Source organism: Notothenia rossii (assembly GCF_949606895.1).
Source record: "Notothenia rossii genome assembly, chromosome: 1".
Lineage (NCBI taxonomy): Eukaryota > Metazoa > Chordata > Actinopteri > Perciformes > Nototheniidae > Notothenia > Notothenia rossii.
This window is the reverse complement of record NC_136912.1, coordinates 92,871,094-92,886,664: the sequence shown is the minus strand read 5'-3', so window position 1 is coordinate 92,886,664 and position 15,571 is coordinate 92,871,094. Positions and strand designations below refer to the sequence as shown.

Here is a 15,571-nt window from a genome sequence, read left to right as displayed (position 1 = left end):
TAGGGGGGGGGTACAGTGGGTGGTCACTGAAAATGTGTTCTGATATCTGTAGGAATTTACCCTTCCCATCGCATACAGCCTGCAGCTGTATGGAAGGAAAGAGCTTTCGATTTATGTAGTCCTGGCCACTGGGTCCGGGTGGGGTCTTTATTCTAATGTGGCACCCATCAATGGCACCCACACATGAACTAAATGCCGGGCTATCGGGCGACTGCTGGAAGCCCTGCCCGACCTCCTCCAGCTCTGGACCAGCAAGCAGCCTGATCACAGAATGCCTGAGAGCAGCGATGTCCTCCACTCACTGGTGGACCAGTCTGTGGACCCTTGAGAGGGGTACCTGAAAGGCCCGGGACGCCACACTGTATGACAAACCGTGTGCCAGCCAGTACACAGTTGTCAATACAGTCATGTGGTGTCCCCAGGCCTGTCTCCTCTCAGGCCCCAGACACCGCATCAAGGCCTCCAGGGAGTCTCGGCTCATCCTGAAGTCCTTCAGCAGGCACCCATCTCCGAAGTACAGCTCCAGCACCGGGACACTGCTGTTCAAACTTTTGTATGAGTGTGGGTGTTGAACCTGCAGGAAGAATAAAATGTACAGGTCAATACCTTTATCCATCAAACTAAACTGCACATACATATTCTGTCATAACAAATTAATCCATTGTTGTATTCCAATGAAAAAAGCCAGCTAGTTTTCAACTATTTAAAACAATTGTAATCGAACACTCAAATACCTCAAGATGAAGCAGGATGGCTTTGCGCATTCTCGCTTTCCAGCGCTGGGATCGGCGTCTCTCCTGATTCCTGTTGTTGGTCAGAAGTTTTTGCCACTGCCGTAAGGCACATGCTACAGCGGGTTTCATGACTCAATTTGTGTCATTTGGTCACTGAATATGTTTTTCGTTGTTGAGATTTAAATCACAGGTGTGCCTGGACCTTATATAGCCTGTCAGGTCCCTCATGATTCGTTAATTACTTGGATTAGAAATTCGTTGCAGGTGTTTTGTGAAAGAGGTGTGAGTTGATGATTTATCATGTCATTTAGCCTACTAGTTTAAAAAGGTTAACATAGCTGTTGAGGTTTAGGATGGCAGCTTATTCTTACGCTGCACTCGGAGAGAAATATTGGAGACGGAGACGATGAACTGTTTAGCCATTGAGCATGATTTATTCCTCTGCTTCACCGGTGATTCCTTCGCTCAGCCGAGCTAACTTAGAAGAGAACAAAGATAGACAGTGTACACGTGCATCAGGTGAACACACCCTCATTTACATCACGCAAGCCTGGTCATTACTTACTGTAGCACGTAATACTACAATGCCTCACAGTGGTACAATAACAGTATTACATCCCTATAGTACAGAATAGACACAATCTCTCTATACATACAATAACTGAGGACATACAGTATGTAAACATTTCCCTTAACAATAGCCTATAGTGTATAGACAGTCATTGGTTTTTTTTGTGTGTTTGTATGTGTGCATGTGGGAATATATGAAACGTACATAAGCCTCATGTAGCCTATATGTCTCCCTTTATTTGTAGGGTACTTTTTATAATAATGTTTTAGTGCTGCCCAATACAGAAGAGATGCTAGTATGTGTCGAAAATACTCATAGATTCGTGTCATACTCGTTGCAAATGGAATTAAAAGTAAATATGTGGGGGAACAATGTTCAGCTGATCGAACAGAGATTACAAAATACAGCGCTCTAACAAAACACTCACAGCTGATGCAGCTGTTGCCACGTTATGGCTAGAAAGGATCCGTCTTGTGTAAAACTCTCGCGAGAGTTTGGCTGAATGTCACATGGCTGAATGTTTACGTTTGGCAGGCAGCCTTTCAGTTACGATCGTTAACATCAGTGGGCCACAGCAACTGATGATGAGAAGCTAAACTATCTATTAATTATGTCAATGACAGGGAGTGTGATTGTTGAAATAGGGTGTTAGCGATCTTGCTGGTGTTCAAAGAAGAATGACAACACTGTAGATCACCAACACTATGGTTTATTTTTTATTCACAGGCAAGTCAACGTTGTCGCAGTAAAAGTCCCAAGATAGCTGCTGGTGCAATACAATGTTCCCTTGCAGTGTTTTACTATTATGTCTGATGTTTCTCTATTAATATTGCTGCTGCATTAATGTGTATGTTGCATCATGTTACTGCTGCAGATGTGTTTCCGAGCCGCTCCGATTACAACGAGAGTTACAACGAGAACGTGACGTCATATTTACACTAGACGGATCCATTCTAGCCATAACCCTGTTGCCACGTCATAATTAACGGACGTCTCTTTAATATGACCACGCAGAGGAGAGGAGTTCTCATTTCTCTAACCGCCTGCTGCTTCCCCTCCTCTCTCCTCCCCTCCCCTCCTCGGCTCCTCGGCTCGCATCTCCTGTGGGCGGGACTAAGTATCGAGGATAGGAGTCGAGTCGAGGAGGGGAGTTGGAGAAATGAGAAAGGGCCCTGCATATACCCTGTTATTATAAATTGCGATCTAAAATGGTTTTTATTCCTTTAGTTTTCCACAAACTCACACAAACAGAGAACTTCAGAAAATATTTTTATTTTAGAAATTGTCTCAAAAATGTTCAATATTGTAGAAATGAAACTTTGGCATCCAAGCAGAGGAAAAGTGTCTCTTCTTATTTCCATTTAAACAAATGAAAGACATCGTAGAGATTCCTACATGTACTTTTTTACAAATGTGTACATCTTTTTAAAGTCTCGGGATTATTTGAACACGAAACCTGAGAGCGTTATAGTGGGTGAAGAGCTGAACACAACAATATGAATATCGTTTACAGGCAAGAATACAACACGTGGAAAAAGCTAATAATAAATTGATATTTATTCGGCTTTAAATTCTACGATTGGTAACGAAAGCTATTTCTGCAAAACTGTAATATGAACTGAAGCTATAAGGAAGAATAATACTCGTATATAATATCAATCACCTCCAGAGGGTTCGTTTTAACACTTTTTCTGCAGATATAGCTTCTTAAAAAACCCTAAAAGCAATGGTGTATTATAACAATGAAAACTTTGGTCAATTATCTTATCCACACTATGATCCAACATTATATCTGAGAGAGGAAGTGGTGTTGGATAATTACAAAAATAAGGCTTTATAAATGAAAATTAACGCATTTATTTCAGACATACTTCAAAATGTAAAGAGACATAACTTGTCTTTCCACCAAGTGTCTGCTGACGAACCGAATGAAATCTGCCGAGTGTGTATCTTTTTGGTTTATTCTTACACGTGAGCTAACCGTTGTGCAAGCCGACCTGGATTTCTCTAGATCGCCAACTTTCTGTATTTGCTTTGTGTGTTTGAGATAACACACAGATCCCATTTCTCACACTTAGGAAGAGAAAGCGTTAAGTCACTTGGAATTTGGTCTGATATTTTTTGCTCCACATACAGGAGACATAAAGGCACATTACTGTTCTTCTCATGGCACTGCTGAACAAATCTCCAAATTGACAGTTAATTGAGAAGCTCAAACAAAAATGTGGCGGATCAGAAGCATCCTGAATTGACACGAGAGCGCTTAAATTATAGAAAACATAAATAACATTTTATAGCATATGAACCTCCGCGGGCGAGAGTGTAAGCATCAAATTGCTGGATTTATAAATGGAGATTGGTGGAGCATTGTTACCGAGGCGATTCAGGTTTATTCCACACGCTTCTTTGTTCCAAACAGCAGGTGGAAACAAACCAGAATCATCCTTTAACACAATGTTTTAGTTTGAGCATGCCACCTTTATAAGATGGCAGGAATGAAAGGAATGTGGATATAAAAAAAAACATCCAAACCCGAGTCACACTGCATGTTTATCAGCTGGTCTGGAATCAGTTTGCAGTAGTTCAAGCACAAAGGAAGAGCGGAAAAAGACTCTTTGAAATAATAATAATAATAATAATAATAACAAAAAAAGTGATTTTTCTTAATCATCCACAGAAAGGTCTGCTTCTCCCACAAACTCATCTACTAGCCAAACCACCGTTAACAAAATGAATGATTATCCTGCTTGGGTTCATCGAGCAGCTTTGGCTTAAATCTTCTATTCCAGTTTGGTCTTCGTCCTCTTCCTCCTCCAGCAGTCTTTGGTCAATCCTCTCTCTCTCTCTCTCTCTCTCTCTCTTTGTGATTGATAATCAATAATCAGCTGACCGTAAACACTCCTCTGATCCTTCAGGGGACGACGCTCATCTGAACAGACACAGAAAACAGAAATCAGATCAACAGCGACACGTGTTGAAGTCCAGGAAACGCTTCTATATCCTGTGTTTGTTGTTGTTGTTGTGGTTAAAACATTTACTCGACATAACAATCGTACCTTTGATTCAAAATAAAGTATAGTTGTGTCAATCTTCTCTTTTTCCTAAACCGATCTCACGGACGCATTTAAATATTTTTTGGAACATTTAATTTTTTACTTAAAAGGTCTCCTATTATACTGTTTACCATCAATATATTATAGGTCTCAGATATATCCAGAACCTGTCTCTGATTGGCTGAAACACCAAACAGATCATTGCAGCATTACCCATAATCCCCTCTGTTTCAGCCCTGTTTCAAAAGTGCTGATTCTCTGTCTGTTACTGAAAATAAGGAGCCCCTCCCCTACGCCCCTCAGAGAAACATTTGGAACTCAATGGTGCTCTAGGAGGAGATTCAGGTGATAAGGGGGGGGGGGGGGGGGGGTTACCTTGGTTGCTGATTGGCTAATGGGTACACAAGACAAAACATCATAAAGTGGTCAAAATCTGATCAGCTCATTTTCAGACAGGTTTTTATAGAAATGGATCAAAAAGAGAGAGAATCTTTGTTCCTGAAACTTTCAGAGTCTCTTTCCACAGAGGGGACACATGTTGATGTAGAAGAGACATGAAGAAGAGGGGACACATGTTGATGTAGAAGAGACATGAAGAAGAGGGGACACATGTTGATGTAGAAGAGACATGAAGAAGAGGGGACACATGTTGATGTAGAAGAGACATGAAGAAGAGGGGACACATGTTGATGTAGAAGAGACATGAAGAAGAGGGGACACATGTTGATGTAGAAGAGACATGAAGAAGAGGGGACACATGTTGATGTAGAAGAGACATGAAGAAGAGGGGACACATGTTGATGTAGAAGAGACATGAGGAAGAGGGGACACATGTTGAGGTAGAAGAGACATGGAGAAGAGGGGACACATGTTGATGTAGAAGAGACATGGAGAAGAGGGGACACATGTTGATGTAGAAGAGACATGAAGAAGAGGGGACACATGTTGATGTAGAAGATACATGAAGAAGAGGGGACACATGTTGATGTAGAAGAGACATGAAGAAGAGGGGACACATGTTGATGTAGAAGAGACATGAGGAAGAGGGGACACATGTTGATGTAGAAGAGACATGAAGAAGAGGGGACACATGTTGATGTAGAAGAGACATGAAGAAGAGGGGACACATGTTGATGTAGAAGAGACATGAGGAAGAGGGGACACATGTTGATGTAGAAGAGACATGGAGAAGAGGGGACACATGTTGATGTAGAAGAGACATGAGGAAGAGGGGACACATGTTGAGGTAGAAGAGACATGGAGAAGAGGGGACACATGTTGATGTAGAAGAGACATGAAGAAGAGGGGACACATGTTGATGTAGAAGAGACATGAGGAAGAGGGGACACATGTTGAGGTAGAAGAGACATGGAGAAGAGGGGACACATGTTGATGTAGAAGAGACATGAAGAAGAGGGGACACATGTTAATGTAGAAGAGACATGAAGAAGAGGGGACACATGTTGATGTAGAAGAGACATGGAGAAGAGGGGACACATGTTGATGTAGAAGAGACATGGAGAAGAGGGGACACATGTTGATGTAGAAGAGACATGAAGAAGAGGGGACACATGTTGATGTAGAAGAGACATGAAGAAGAGGGGACACATGTTGATGTAGAAGAGACATGAAGAAGAGGGGACACATGTTGATGTAGAAGAGACATGAAGAAGAGGGGACACATGTTGATGTAGAAGAGACATGAAGAAGAGGGGACACATGTTGATGTAGAAGAGACATGAAGAAGAGGGGACACATGTTGATGTAGAAGAGACATGAATAAGAGGGGACACATGTTGATGTAGAAGAGACATGAATAAGAGGGGACACATGTTGATGTAGAAGAGACATGAAGAAGAGGGGACACATGTTGATGTAGAAGAGACATGAGGAAGAGGGGACACATGTTGAGGTAGAAGAGACATGGAGAAGAGGGGACACATGTTGATGTAGAAGATACATGAAGAAGAGGGGACACATGTTAATGTAGAAGAGACATGAAGAAGAGGGGACACATGTTGATGTAGAAGAGACATGGAGAAGAGGGGACACATGTTGATGTAGAAGAGACATGGAGAAGAGGGGACACATGTTGATGTAGAAGAGACATGAAGAAGAGGGGACACATGTTGATGTAGAAGAGACATGAAGAAGAGGGGACACATGTTGATGTAGAAGAGACATGAAGAAGAGGGGACACATGTTGATGTAGAAGAGACATGAAGAAGAGGGGACACATGTTGATGTAGAAGAGACATGAATAAGAGGGGACACATGTTGATGTAGAAGAGACATGAATAAGAGGGGACACATGTTGATGTAGAAGAGACATGAAGAAGAGGGGACACATGTTGATGTAGAAGAGACATGAAGAAGAGGGGACACATGTTGATGTAGAAGAGACATGAATAAGAGGGGACACATGTTGATGTAGAATGTACAGGAAGTATGGTCTCTATTAGTGTAGAGAGCCACAGTGACGTTTCCTAAAACCCGGAAGTAAACTGCTTCCAGTTCCTTCGACAAAACGCAATGCAATTTCTCCATAGGATTTTTGAAAATATCTGGAAATCAGGTCTGTGGTTGAAACACATTGAAGAGACGGATCACGTTTTGTTCAGCCGGATAATCTCCACATGTCTACCCTACTTTTATCATTTTCTAATCATAAATCTCTCGATTAGATGTGTAACGGAGGTGATCTTTGGGGCCATAGATCTCGGCCTCCGTTAGGGATTGTGTAGCGTCCTTATTGGCGAAGTATGTGGATTTGTTCCCTGGTTTTATTTTGAAAAATGTTCCCCCTCCCGTCTTGTCTGTTGCTGTCCCCTCCCCCCTCACCTGTGTCTTGTTGGCTTGATTAGTGTGTGTGTGTGTATGTGTGTGTGTGTGTGTGTGTGTGTGTGTGTGTGTGTGTGTGTGTGTGTGTGTGTGTGTGTGTGTGTGTGTGTGTGTGTGTGTGTGTGTTTAACCCTTAGTTGCCCTTAGAGTGACTGGACCCTACACTCTTCCATAAGTGGGTCAAAAAGGACCCGTATTAGAATAATGTGTTTTTATGCGATTTTTTTCTCATTTTGGTTGAGAAAAATCACTTGTATAATATTTAGTATTATATTTTGGTTCACACTAGCAATATTTAATTTTTCACTATTTATAATTTTAGTTTTTTTTTTAACATTTTGAATAAAAACGTTTTCCCATAGGAGTCCATAGAAAATGCATGCGGGCAATTTTTGACCCACTTATGAAGCTTGGGGTAGTAATATACAAAAACTACAATTTCTTAAAATTTATAAAAATGTACATTTAAAATTTGTATGGCATGATATCCAAAACATGTTTTTTGAGGAATGGCTGGAATATGAAATGATAAAAAAAATGTAATTACGAAGATACTTCAAGAAAACCGGGTCAAAAAAGACCCACTTATGCATCTAAGGGTTAAGCTCTGTTTTTCCTGTTAGTGTGTGGGAGGTCCTTGTGGCTGGTGACGCTGTCCACGTGGACAGTCTGTGTCATTTACCACAATGAGTAATAAATGCCCACACCGGGTTGTATTTGGGACGTTCTGCCTCCTTGCTTGGTCGGGCCGCTCACTTCTCAGCCTCACAGGATGAATTGCTTTTCTGTCGAAGGAACCCATGCGCAGCTTACTTCCGGGTTTTAGGACGCGTCACTGTGGCACTCTATTGTCCACAGTAATAACTCTTACATGTCTAATATGTGTTGTTATTATTATTATTATTAAAAGTATGCTAAATGTTCTATTAGCACATCCTTAGTGTACCTATGGACATACAGAAAACTCACTGTATTACTTAAAAACTGAATGAATCGGAAAAACGTGAAGATTCTGCAGCATATCTTTCCACGATTTCTTAGTGGACGATAATTCTGGATTTAAAGTCCCACTGAATGATATTAAAATGTCTGTGTTCACATATCACTGCTATGATTCAAGGCGAGCCGGTTGTACAGCATCACCGTAAAGAGCAGTATTCTGTGTTGTTGTTTTGTTGACCTCTGACCTGCGGAGGCTGCGTGCTTCATACAGCGTGTCGTCCTCGTCGCTCTCCACCGCCTCCATCTCCACGGAGTCGTCGTAGTTCGACAGCAGGCCGTACTTCTTCTTGTGGGCGGGCCTCTTCAGCCTGTCGATGTAGAGGAAGTGTCATTATTACCAGCACTGATTGTTTTAAAATAACAACAATAACAACAATAACAACACGTGTCTGTTTGTGGGATCAGATGAACGCTGAACTCATGACTGGCTGTAACTCTCTAATATCAAACTGAGCTGCTGGGAAAACACACAGTATGACAGGAAGTCCGGCTGTTATGACTGTATTGTTAATAAAAAAAAAAAAAGTGAACTCCCTCCAACCGCACATCCAAACGAATGACTCTCTCCATTATTAAATCAGGTCTCAAAACATATCATCAAACTGGCAGATCCACCCTGATCACATGACACACCCTCTGTTGTTATTGATTATATTGTCTTGTTGTTCTGCTGGTGTTATGTTTTGTTTTGTGTATCTTGTACGGCGACCTTTAGAGTTTTGAAAGGCGCCTATATGAATAAAATGTTCCATGACAAGATCGGAGTACTTCTACTTTCACGACAAGATCTGAGTACTTCTACTTTTACTACAATATCTGAGTACTTCTACTTTTACTACAAGATCTGAGTACTTCTACTTTTACTACAAGATCTGAGTACTTCTACTTTTACGACAAGATCGGAGTACTTCTACTTGTACTACAAGATCGGAGTACTTTTACTGAGTACTAAAAGATCGGAGTACTTCTACTTTTACTACAAGATCTGAGTACTTCTACTTTTACTACAAGATCTGAGTACTTCTACTGAGTACTACAAGATCGGAGTACTTCTACTTTTACTACAAGATCTGAGTACTTCTACTTTTACTACAAGATCTGAGTACTTCTACTTTTACAACAAGATCTGAGTACTTCTACCACCTCTGGCTAGCCATTGTAGCATAAGAAAAAAATAACACATTGTATTTTATTAATCTGTCACTATTTTTTACTAAATCACTGCTTTTATGAATGGAGTTTCGTGTTGCATTAATCAATATAAAGGGTTGTAAAGGGCTCCACATTCAGGTAAAAGCCACAATGTAGATTGTTTTAATGATATATAATGTGTACGTATCAGTTATAGGCTTGTCCTTGTTATTGTAGAAGAAGAAAAAAAGTTGTACATTGTACTTTGGTTAATCTGTCCCCAGTGTTTGTCTAAATCGCTGTTTTTATGAATGGAGTTTGGTGTGTGGACCTAATCACGGGTTTCCTCACCTCACAGCCCGGATGACGAAGTAAATAACCCCGATGATGGTGATCCCGATCAGCACATACAGGGCCCTCTGAATCATGGAGCTGTCCAGCCCGTTAAACAGCCCTTCTCCTCGGTACTTTTTCCCGCCGCTGTGTGTGGAGTTCCCCCCGGTGCTGGAGTTCGTCACTGCGGGGATCTGAGCCTCTGTGACCGGGTTTAAAGCCTCCCCCACCACGGCGACAAACACGCAACATATCGGTAAAAGAACCGCGGAGAGAAGTCTGTAAAAAGTCATTTTGACAAAAACACTCCGTTTGTATTAAAGAGAGAAAATTAGAGCCGTGGAGTTTAACTTTTTTAACCGGAATCGAGCTTATATTTGGGTTTTTTAGAAGATATACACGTCGTGTTAGCTGTTATTAAAGTAATATCCAGACAACTAGGAAGTTAACATCATCCACCTACTGCTACGTCACACACGCAGTGGGGGAAATTCTCCCTCAGTTTGACTTTCAGGTAGTGCCTGTCAACCAATCAGAACAGTGCATTCAGATGCCTGCAAGTCTGTGTAAAGGGGTTCAATAAATATTTTAATAATAATAATAATACATTGGATTTTTTTAGCGCTTTTCCTAATGCTCAAAGACGCTTTACATAATATTAGTTATAGTAATTTAACAAACACAATTTTACCAAGTGCAACATTGAAGTGATGCGGAGATTATTGCATCAATAGTAATACAATCAATTAAAAAGATATATTGTGCCTAAATGTGCCATTATGCGTGACTTTTTTAAGTATATGTTGATGCTTCGTCCACTTCTGAAAATACAATATAAAAGTAACTGCCTATTTTCTTTTCTGCAATATTGAATACCAGCATAAATTAGAAAAGTTGTACACATAATTTAGATATTCTTTGAGATTAAAGTTATAATTAGAACACATTTTAAACGTTATTTGTGCCTTTACGATCCAAGGGAACATTCTTTCTTTTAGATTTACCATTATAGTCTCAGAAAATATCCCATTTGTTTCTCGAAACTGTATTACTTTTATCTCGGATATTCTGAGTTAGTAGTCTTGTGACTTTGTGTTTCTCCCCTCTGTGTCAGATCACAGCTGGATTCAGGCTGAAACATCTGGAGAGATTCACATCTTGGTTGATCTTTGGGCTGGTTGTGTTTCCTCAGGTTGCTCAGATCTAACTCAGAGCTTTAGTCCTGCTTGTGTTCAGCAGCAGCAGATGTCTACCTGCCTCACAGCCTGAACCATTCACACTAACGAACAGCTCACATCTGGAAACATCAATCAGAGGTTAGAAACCCTCTCACCTGTCCGCCCAAATGGCACAGGGAACGACTCACGGCTGAACTCAGATACTTCATCAAATATTTGAGAGGCTTTTGGTCCGATCTGAGAGCAGGTTTTATAATTGTTTTAACCTTGTGTGAATCTGTGCTGTCCTGTTTGTCATTCTCACCCTGTTGCTGTTTAAACTACTGAATCCACAGGTCCATTTTATCCTATCTTATCTTAGGTTTACAGTTTTTTTTTTTAAAGTTATATTTTGTTTTCTTCCTCCATTTTTGACTGTCTTGTAAATACTGCTGAGCAAAAGATTTGGCTTTGATAAAAGAGAATATTATTTGGATATTTAACAGAAGTTTTGTGCATATTTTAAACATTTTGGTCTAGTTTAGTGACAAACCCTAAATATTACTGTAATAAGGGCTTTTGACCTCAGGGGGGCGCTGTTGGTTTTCTTCTGCAGTCAGCTGCATGTCTGTGTTTACGAATATCCTTTTAGATATTTTATGTATTTTTGGCCAATATTTTACTCGTACATTTTGTAAAATCCTACCTTTATTTTATTGATGATATTTTATACTATTTACTTTCTCTTGTAGATTGTAAAAACACATTTTGGATGATTTACTAATAGGTTTTTAGAACATTTTATCAACTTTTATCCAATATTCTTTAATGTTGGTTTATATTTTTAATGATTTAAATGTGTTAAATTGTTCTGTTATGTTCTCGGACATTTATATTTATATTTTCAATGGACATGATACTGATACTTTTGCGATATTTGGTTATAAATATATATTTTCCGGATATTTCTTTATTCTTGTTTTTAAATTGTGTCCAAAATTTGACCAATTTAGATTTGACATGTAACTTATATTTTTTAAGACATTTTACAGATTTTTTGGGATATTTAGTTCACCTTTTGATTGCAGCCTCTTCGAATAAACCTAGTAACAAAACTATAACAAAAAACATCCTCTGTCAGAAGAATTAAAAGATGGGTAAATAAAAGGCAGACATATTAAAGTGTGATTCTCCTTATCAAGGCACATGTATCTGTAGCAGAGGTGCTGGTTTGATGTATTTAGGTTATTTCTGTATTTAGGTTGCTGGCAGAGGCTCCAGTGATTGACAGGCCTTCCGTCCAATGGCAGCGCGACTCTGCTGCCCTGCTGCTCTGTGATTGGTCCTCAGGTTGACAGAGTGGGCGGGACTATGAGATTACAGCATCTCTGTCTCTGCAGATCCCTCGGACATCTGGAGCTGCCCTGCCCGGGAATCAAACATCCTCCCTAAGCACCGAGCACCGACATCCCGCATTGACCGAGCCCGGTGTGTCGCTGTCTGTTTCCCCCGTGAAAACACCCCCTTGGACCCGGTGTTGTTGTGGCTGCTGTCCGGGCTGGATCTCCCGCAGGCTGCAGGGCTCTGGAGGGACCACACCGGTAAAAACACGGAAACACGAAGGAAACCCGGGACTAAGAGGTGATGCACTGAAGTGATCCGACATCTGAGAGCGTTTTCTAGGCCCTATGTGAGCTGCGACACACCCGGACCTGGTGCTATCGAACCCGGATCCTCTTGCAATCTGGACCCTGGAGTCGTGTGTTTCCCTGCAGGATAAAAAAACAAAACATTTATTAGTTTTGCAGATCTTGTGTCTGATAAACGGTCCTGATTGAGAGTTCCTCCTCCTCCTCTTCCTCTGGTCTGGATTAAAGCCCATCAGGATCATGAATCATCCCCCCTCTGCTCCTCTAATCCGGGTTTTACCGAGCTGGATTTAAATCTGAGATCTGATCTGGATTACTCTGCTGCTCCTGGATCTGATCGGGTCACGTGCTGGTACCGGTCCCGGTGTGATCTTGGAGTCGGTGCTCCTGGTTGTTTGTGTTTCTGAAGGGGGAGTTCTGCTGTCAACCATGCCGACGTCCCGGCCCGGTTCTGCGCCGGTGGAGTTCTGGGTGGACGGCTCGAGGCGGGACGGGGCGGTGGAGGAGTTCTACACCCTGAGCTCCGAGCTGGGCAGGTCTGCACCATGTTACCTGGGGGGGGGGGGGGGTTAAGGAAACATGGGACCCCATTGGACCCTGCACCATGTTACCTTAGTTTCCACTAAATTGCATTCCTGAAAAAAGCACAGTAATTTAGTATATAAAAGGAATTGCATTATCATAGAGTTATCTTTTGGAGGGGCCCACAGGGGGGTCCAAGCTCCGTGTTATAGGGGCACTGACCCCTGTTGGCCCCTCCTTAGAACTTCCCATGCCTGGGGGGGTTTGAGGTTGCATGGGCCCCTCATTGGACCAGAGTGATCCTGGTTTATACCATATTCAGTCCATTGTAGACAGGTGTGTCATTTACACTGGGGTGCCCACCACTTTTTGAATTGGCACATTTTGTCCCAATTACTTTTTTGAAAAAGCTTTCAGAAAGAAGCATTTGCACAATAGGAAAACATGACATATAAATATAGAATAAATGAATGTGCAATGTCCAGAGCAAAACAAAAAACCCTATCAAATGACCAAAAGGCATTGATAACTACCTCCAAAAATGTATACCTTGAAGACCATTTAAAAACATTCTAATCTCCTAGGTCCCCATCACATTTGACTTCCAAGTGATGCCCTTGATTGATTGTATACGTAAAAGAAAAAAAAAGATAAATATTAGAAATTCTCTAAAACTATAATGTTACCAAATGACTTCAAAAAGATTGATTGCAGATTGATCTAATCTTGAAAAGTGAAGTGATATTGTTTTTTTTTAGAAATGTATCACGTTCACGATCCAGGTGTTTCTTTCATAAATGTAAGACTTTAAATGTAGTTATCAAAGTTTATTTTCTTTGTAAATGTGTGAGTTTTAGTGGAAATGTAGACCCACTTGAATCTCAGAATAAATGCAAATGTTATTCCCTTAAATTTAGACTTTAATCCCGGCAACTATGTATGTTTCAACTTTCAATCAAAATGAAGGTCACATGTATGATTTAATATAAACTCTGTGGCCACCATGGATGTATAAAGAGAACTTGATACAGCGTGGGAGGCGGGGCTAAGTTCACTTTTAGTTCAGGTGCATAAAGCCAGAATAACACTAGATTTGACTTTTAGCGGATTTTACAACTTTGGGGCCTAAGGATACAGTTAAAAAATGTTTCACTGTTTAACAGATATCTTTTCCCAATGTACAGTATATCAATGGGGAAAAGTATTTTCGGCCCAGTGATGTCACAAGTTGATGTGGAAGTCAAAGTACCACTGTTTGCCCGCCAACACAAATTCAAGAACCTTCACAACAAGCAAAACGTATTTTCTTCAACCCAGAATTTTGCATCGCCACTTGTTCCAACAACCGATATGATTTTTCCATTGGGTTTTAGGTTTTTGCAGAACATAATTTCTATGGCAAACTAACAATTCCGAAACTTATATGTTTTGATCAGCAGCATAATCTTCACATATTAACACCAATTTCTGATTTTTGAAGTAAAATGCTAACTATAATAATAAAAGAACTACAGCTCGGTCACATGACTTCACGTCACCACCGCTAAGCTAAAGGCGGCTAATGTTGGGCTATAAAGGAACTACAGCACGGTCACATGACTTCACGTCACCACCGCTAAGCTAAAGGCGGCTAATGTTGGGCTATAGAGGAACTACAGCTCGGTCACATGACTTCATGTCACCACCGCTAAGCTAAAGGCGGCTAATGTTGGGCTATAGAGGAACTACAGCTCGGTCACATTACTTCTCGTCACCACCGCTCAGCTAAAGGTGGCTAATGTTGAGCGTGATGATGTTTAGTCGTCTCATTTAGACACTTGTTAGCAACCGCCGTTTCCACCAGTGGGGTATTTACTGACAGATTTTATGACAAAACTTTATATAAATAAAAAAAAGTCTTCAGCTTGTGTCAGCCACAGACGTTATTTCAGACAAATAACTCAAAAACTATTCATAAAACCGAACCATTCACTTTGAGATGACCAAACAGAAAGTGTTAACATGCTGACTCATTGCTGGCGTTGCACAGCTAACAATAACGTTAGCATTCCAAAAATAAGTTAGCTATGGCATTCGTTTTAGCAGCTAACACGCTAACAGGCCTCTTTTGCAAGTTCACTAGTCCCTAAAACAGGAAAAGCACCCAGATGTGGTTCTTCCAGGTAAAAGTGACCAAACCGCTGGCTGTTTGTTTATTGCTCCTGCAGTGTTCACACATCAGGTTGTTTGTTGTTATTCCTGTAAACAACAACAACATTAACAGCTCCATGAAAGAAACAGCAAAATTATGTCGGCAGTGAATTCACAAACGTGTGAGCTCTGTTACCAGGTGCCCTGTTGCCATGGAGACCGACCAGCACTGTCTGTGTGTAGGCGTGTGTGTGTGGGGGTGTGTGTAGGTGTGTGTGTGTGTGTGTGTAGGCGTGAGTGTGTTTGTGTGTAGGTGCGAGTGTGTGTTCTTGGTTGCTTTACAGACGGATCTGTTTCCTCCATCTGTCCTAGCAGAATGACACTCACACACTTCGGAGCACTTTCATAGTCAGGATGAATTTGTGTGAACACGACTTTTCTCAGAGAA

The 15,571-nt window shown here is 41.0% G+C and overlaps 2 protein-coding genes across 2 annotated transcripts in view; one reads left to right on the top strand and one right to left on the bottom strand.

Annotated features, from left to right (window-relative positions):
• Positions 1-2,561: 2,561 nt before the first annotated feature.
• On the bottom strand, positions 2,562-10,148 carry fam174c (family with sequence similarity 174 member C). The gene is made up of 3 exons (XM_079691931.1): positions 9,684-10,148; positions 8,387-8,509; positions 2,562-4,234 (listed from the first exon to the last, which is right to left on the bottom strand). The coding sequence occupies exons 1-3, from the start codon at positions 9,956-9,958 to the stop codon at positions 4,231-4,233; spliced, it is 402 nt and encodes a 133-aa protein (XP_079548057.1). The 5' UTR covers positions 9,959-10,148; the 3' UTR covers positions 2,562-4,230.
• A 203-nt stretch (positions 10,149-10,351) lies between these two features.
• Positions 10,352-15,571, top strand: part of LOC307045886 (calcium/calmodulin-dependent protein kinase type IV-like) — a 33,824-nt gene continuing 28,604 nt past the window's right edge. Inside the window, exon 1 of the mRNA XM_079691908.1 lies at positions 10,352-13,007. Within this exon, the coding sequence (XP_079548034.1) occupies positions 12,901-13,007 (107 nt within the window). The 5' untranslated portion in view covers positions 10,352-12,900. The remainder of the gene's footprint in view (positions 13,008-15,571) is intronic.

Excerpts from the sequence above, each read along its gene's own strand:
- fam174c (XM_079691931.1), bottom strand. The coding sequence starts at position 9,958 with ATGACTTTTTACAGACTTCTCTCCGCGGTTCTTTTACCGATATGTTGC. Across the intron at positions 8,510-9,683 it reads TTCGTCATCCGGGCTGTGAG|GCTGAAGAGGCCCGCCCACA; the intron begins GTGAGGAAACCC and ends CTACATCGACAG.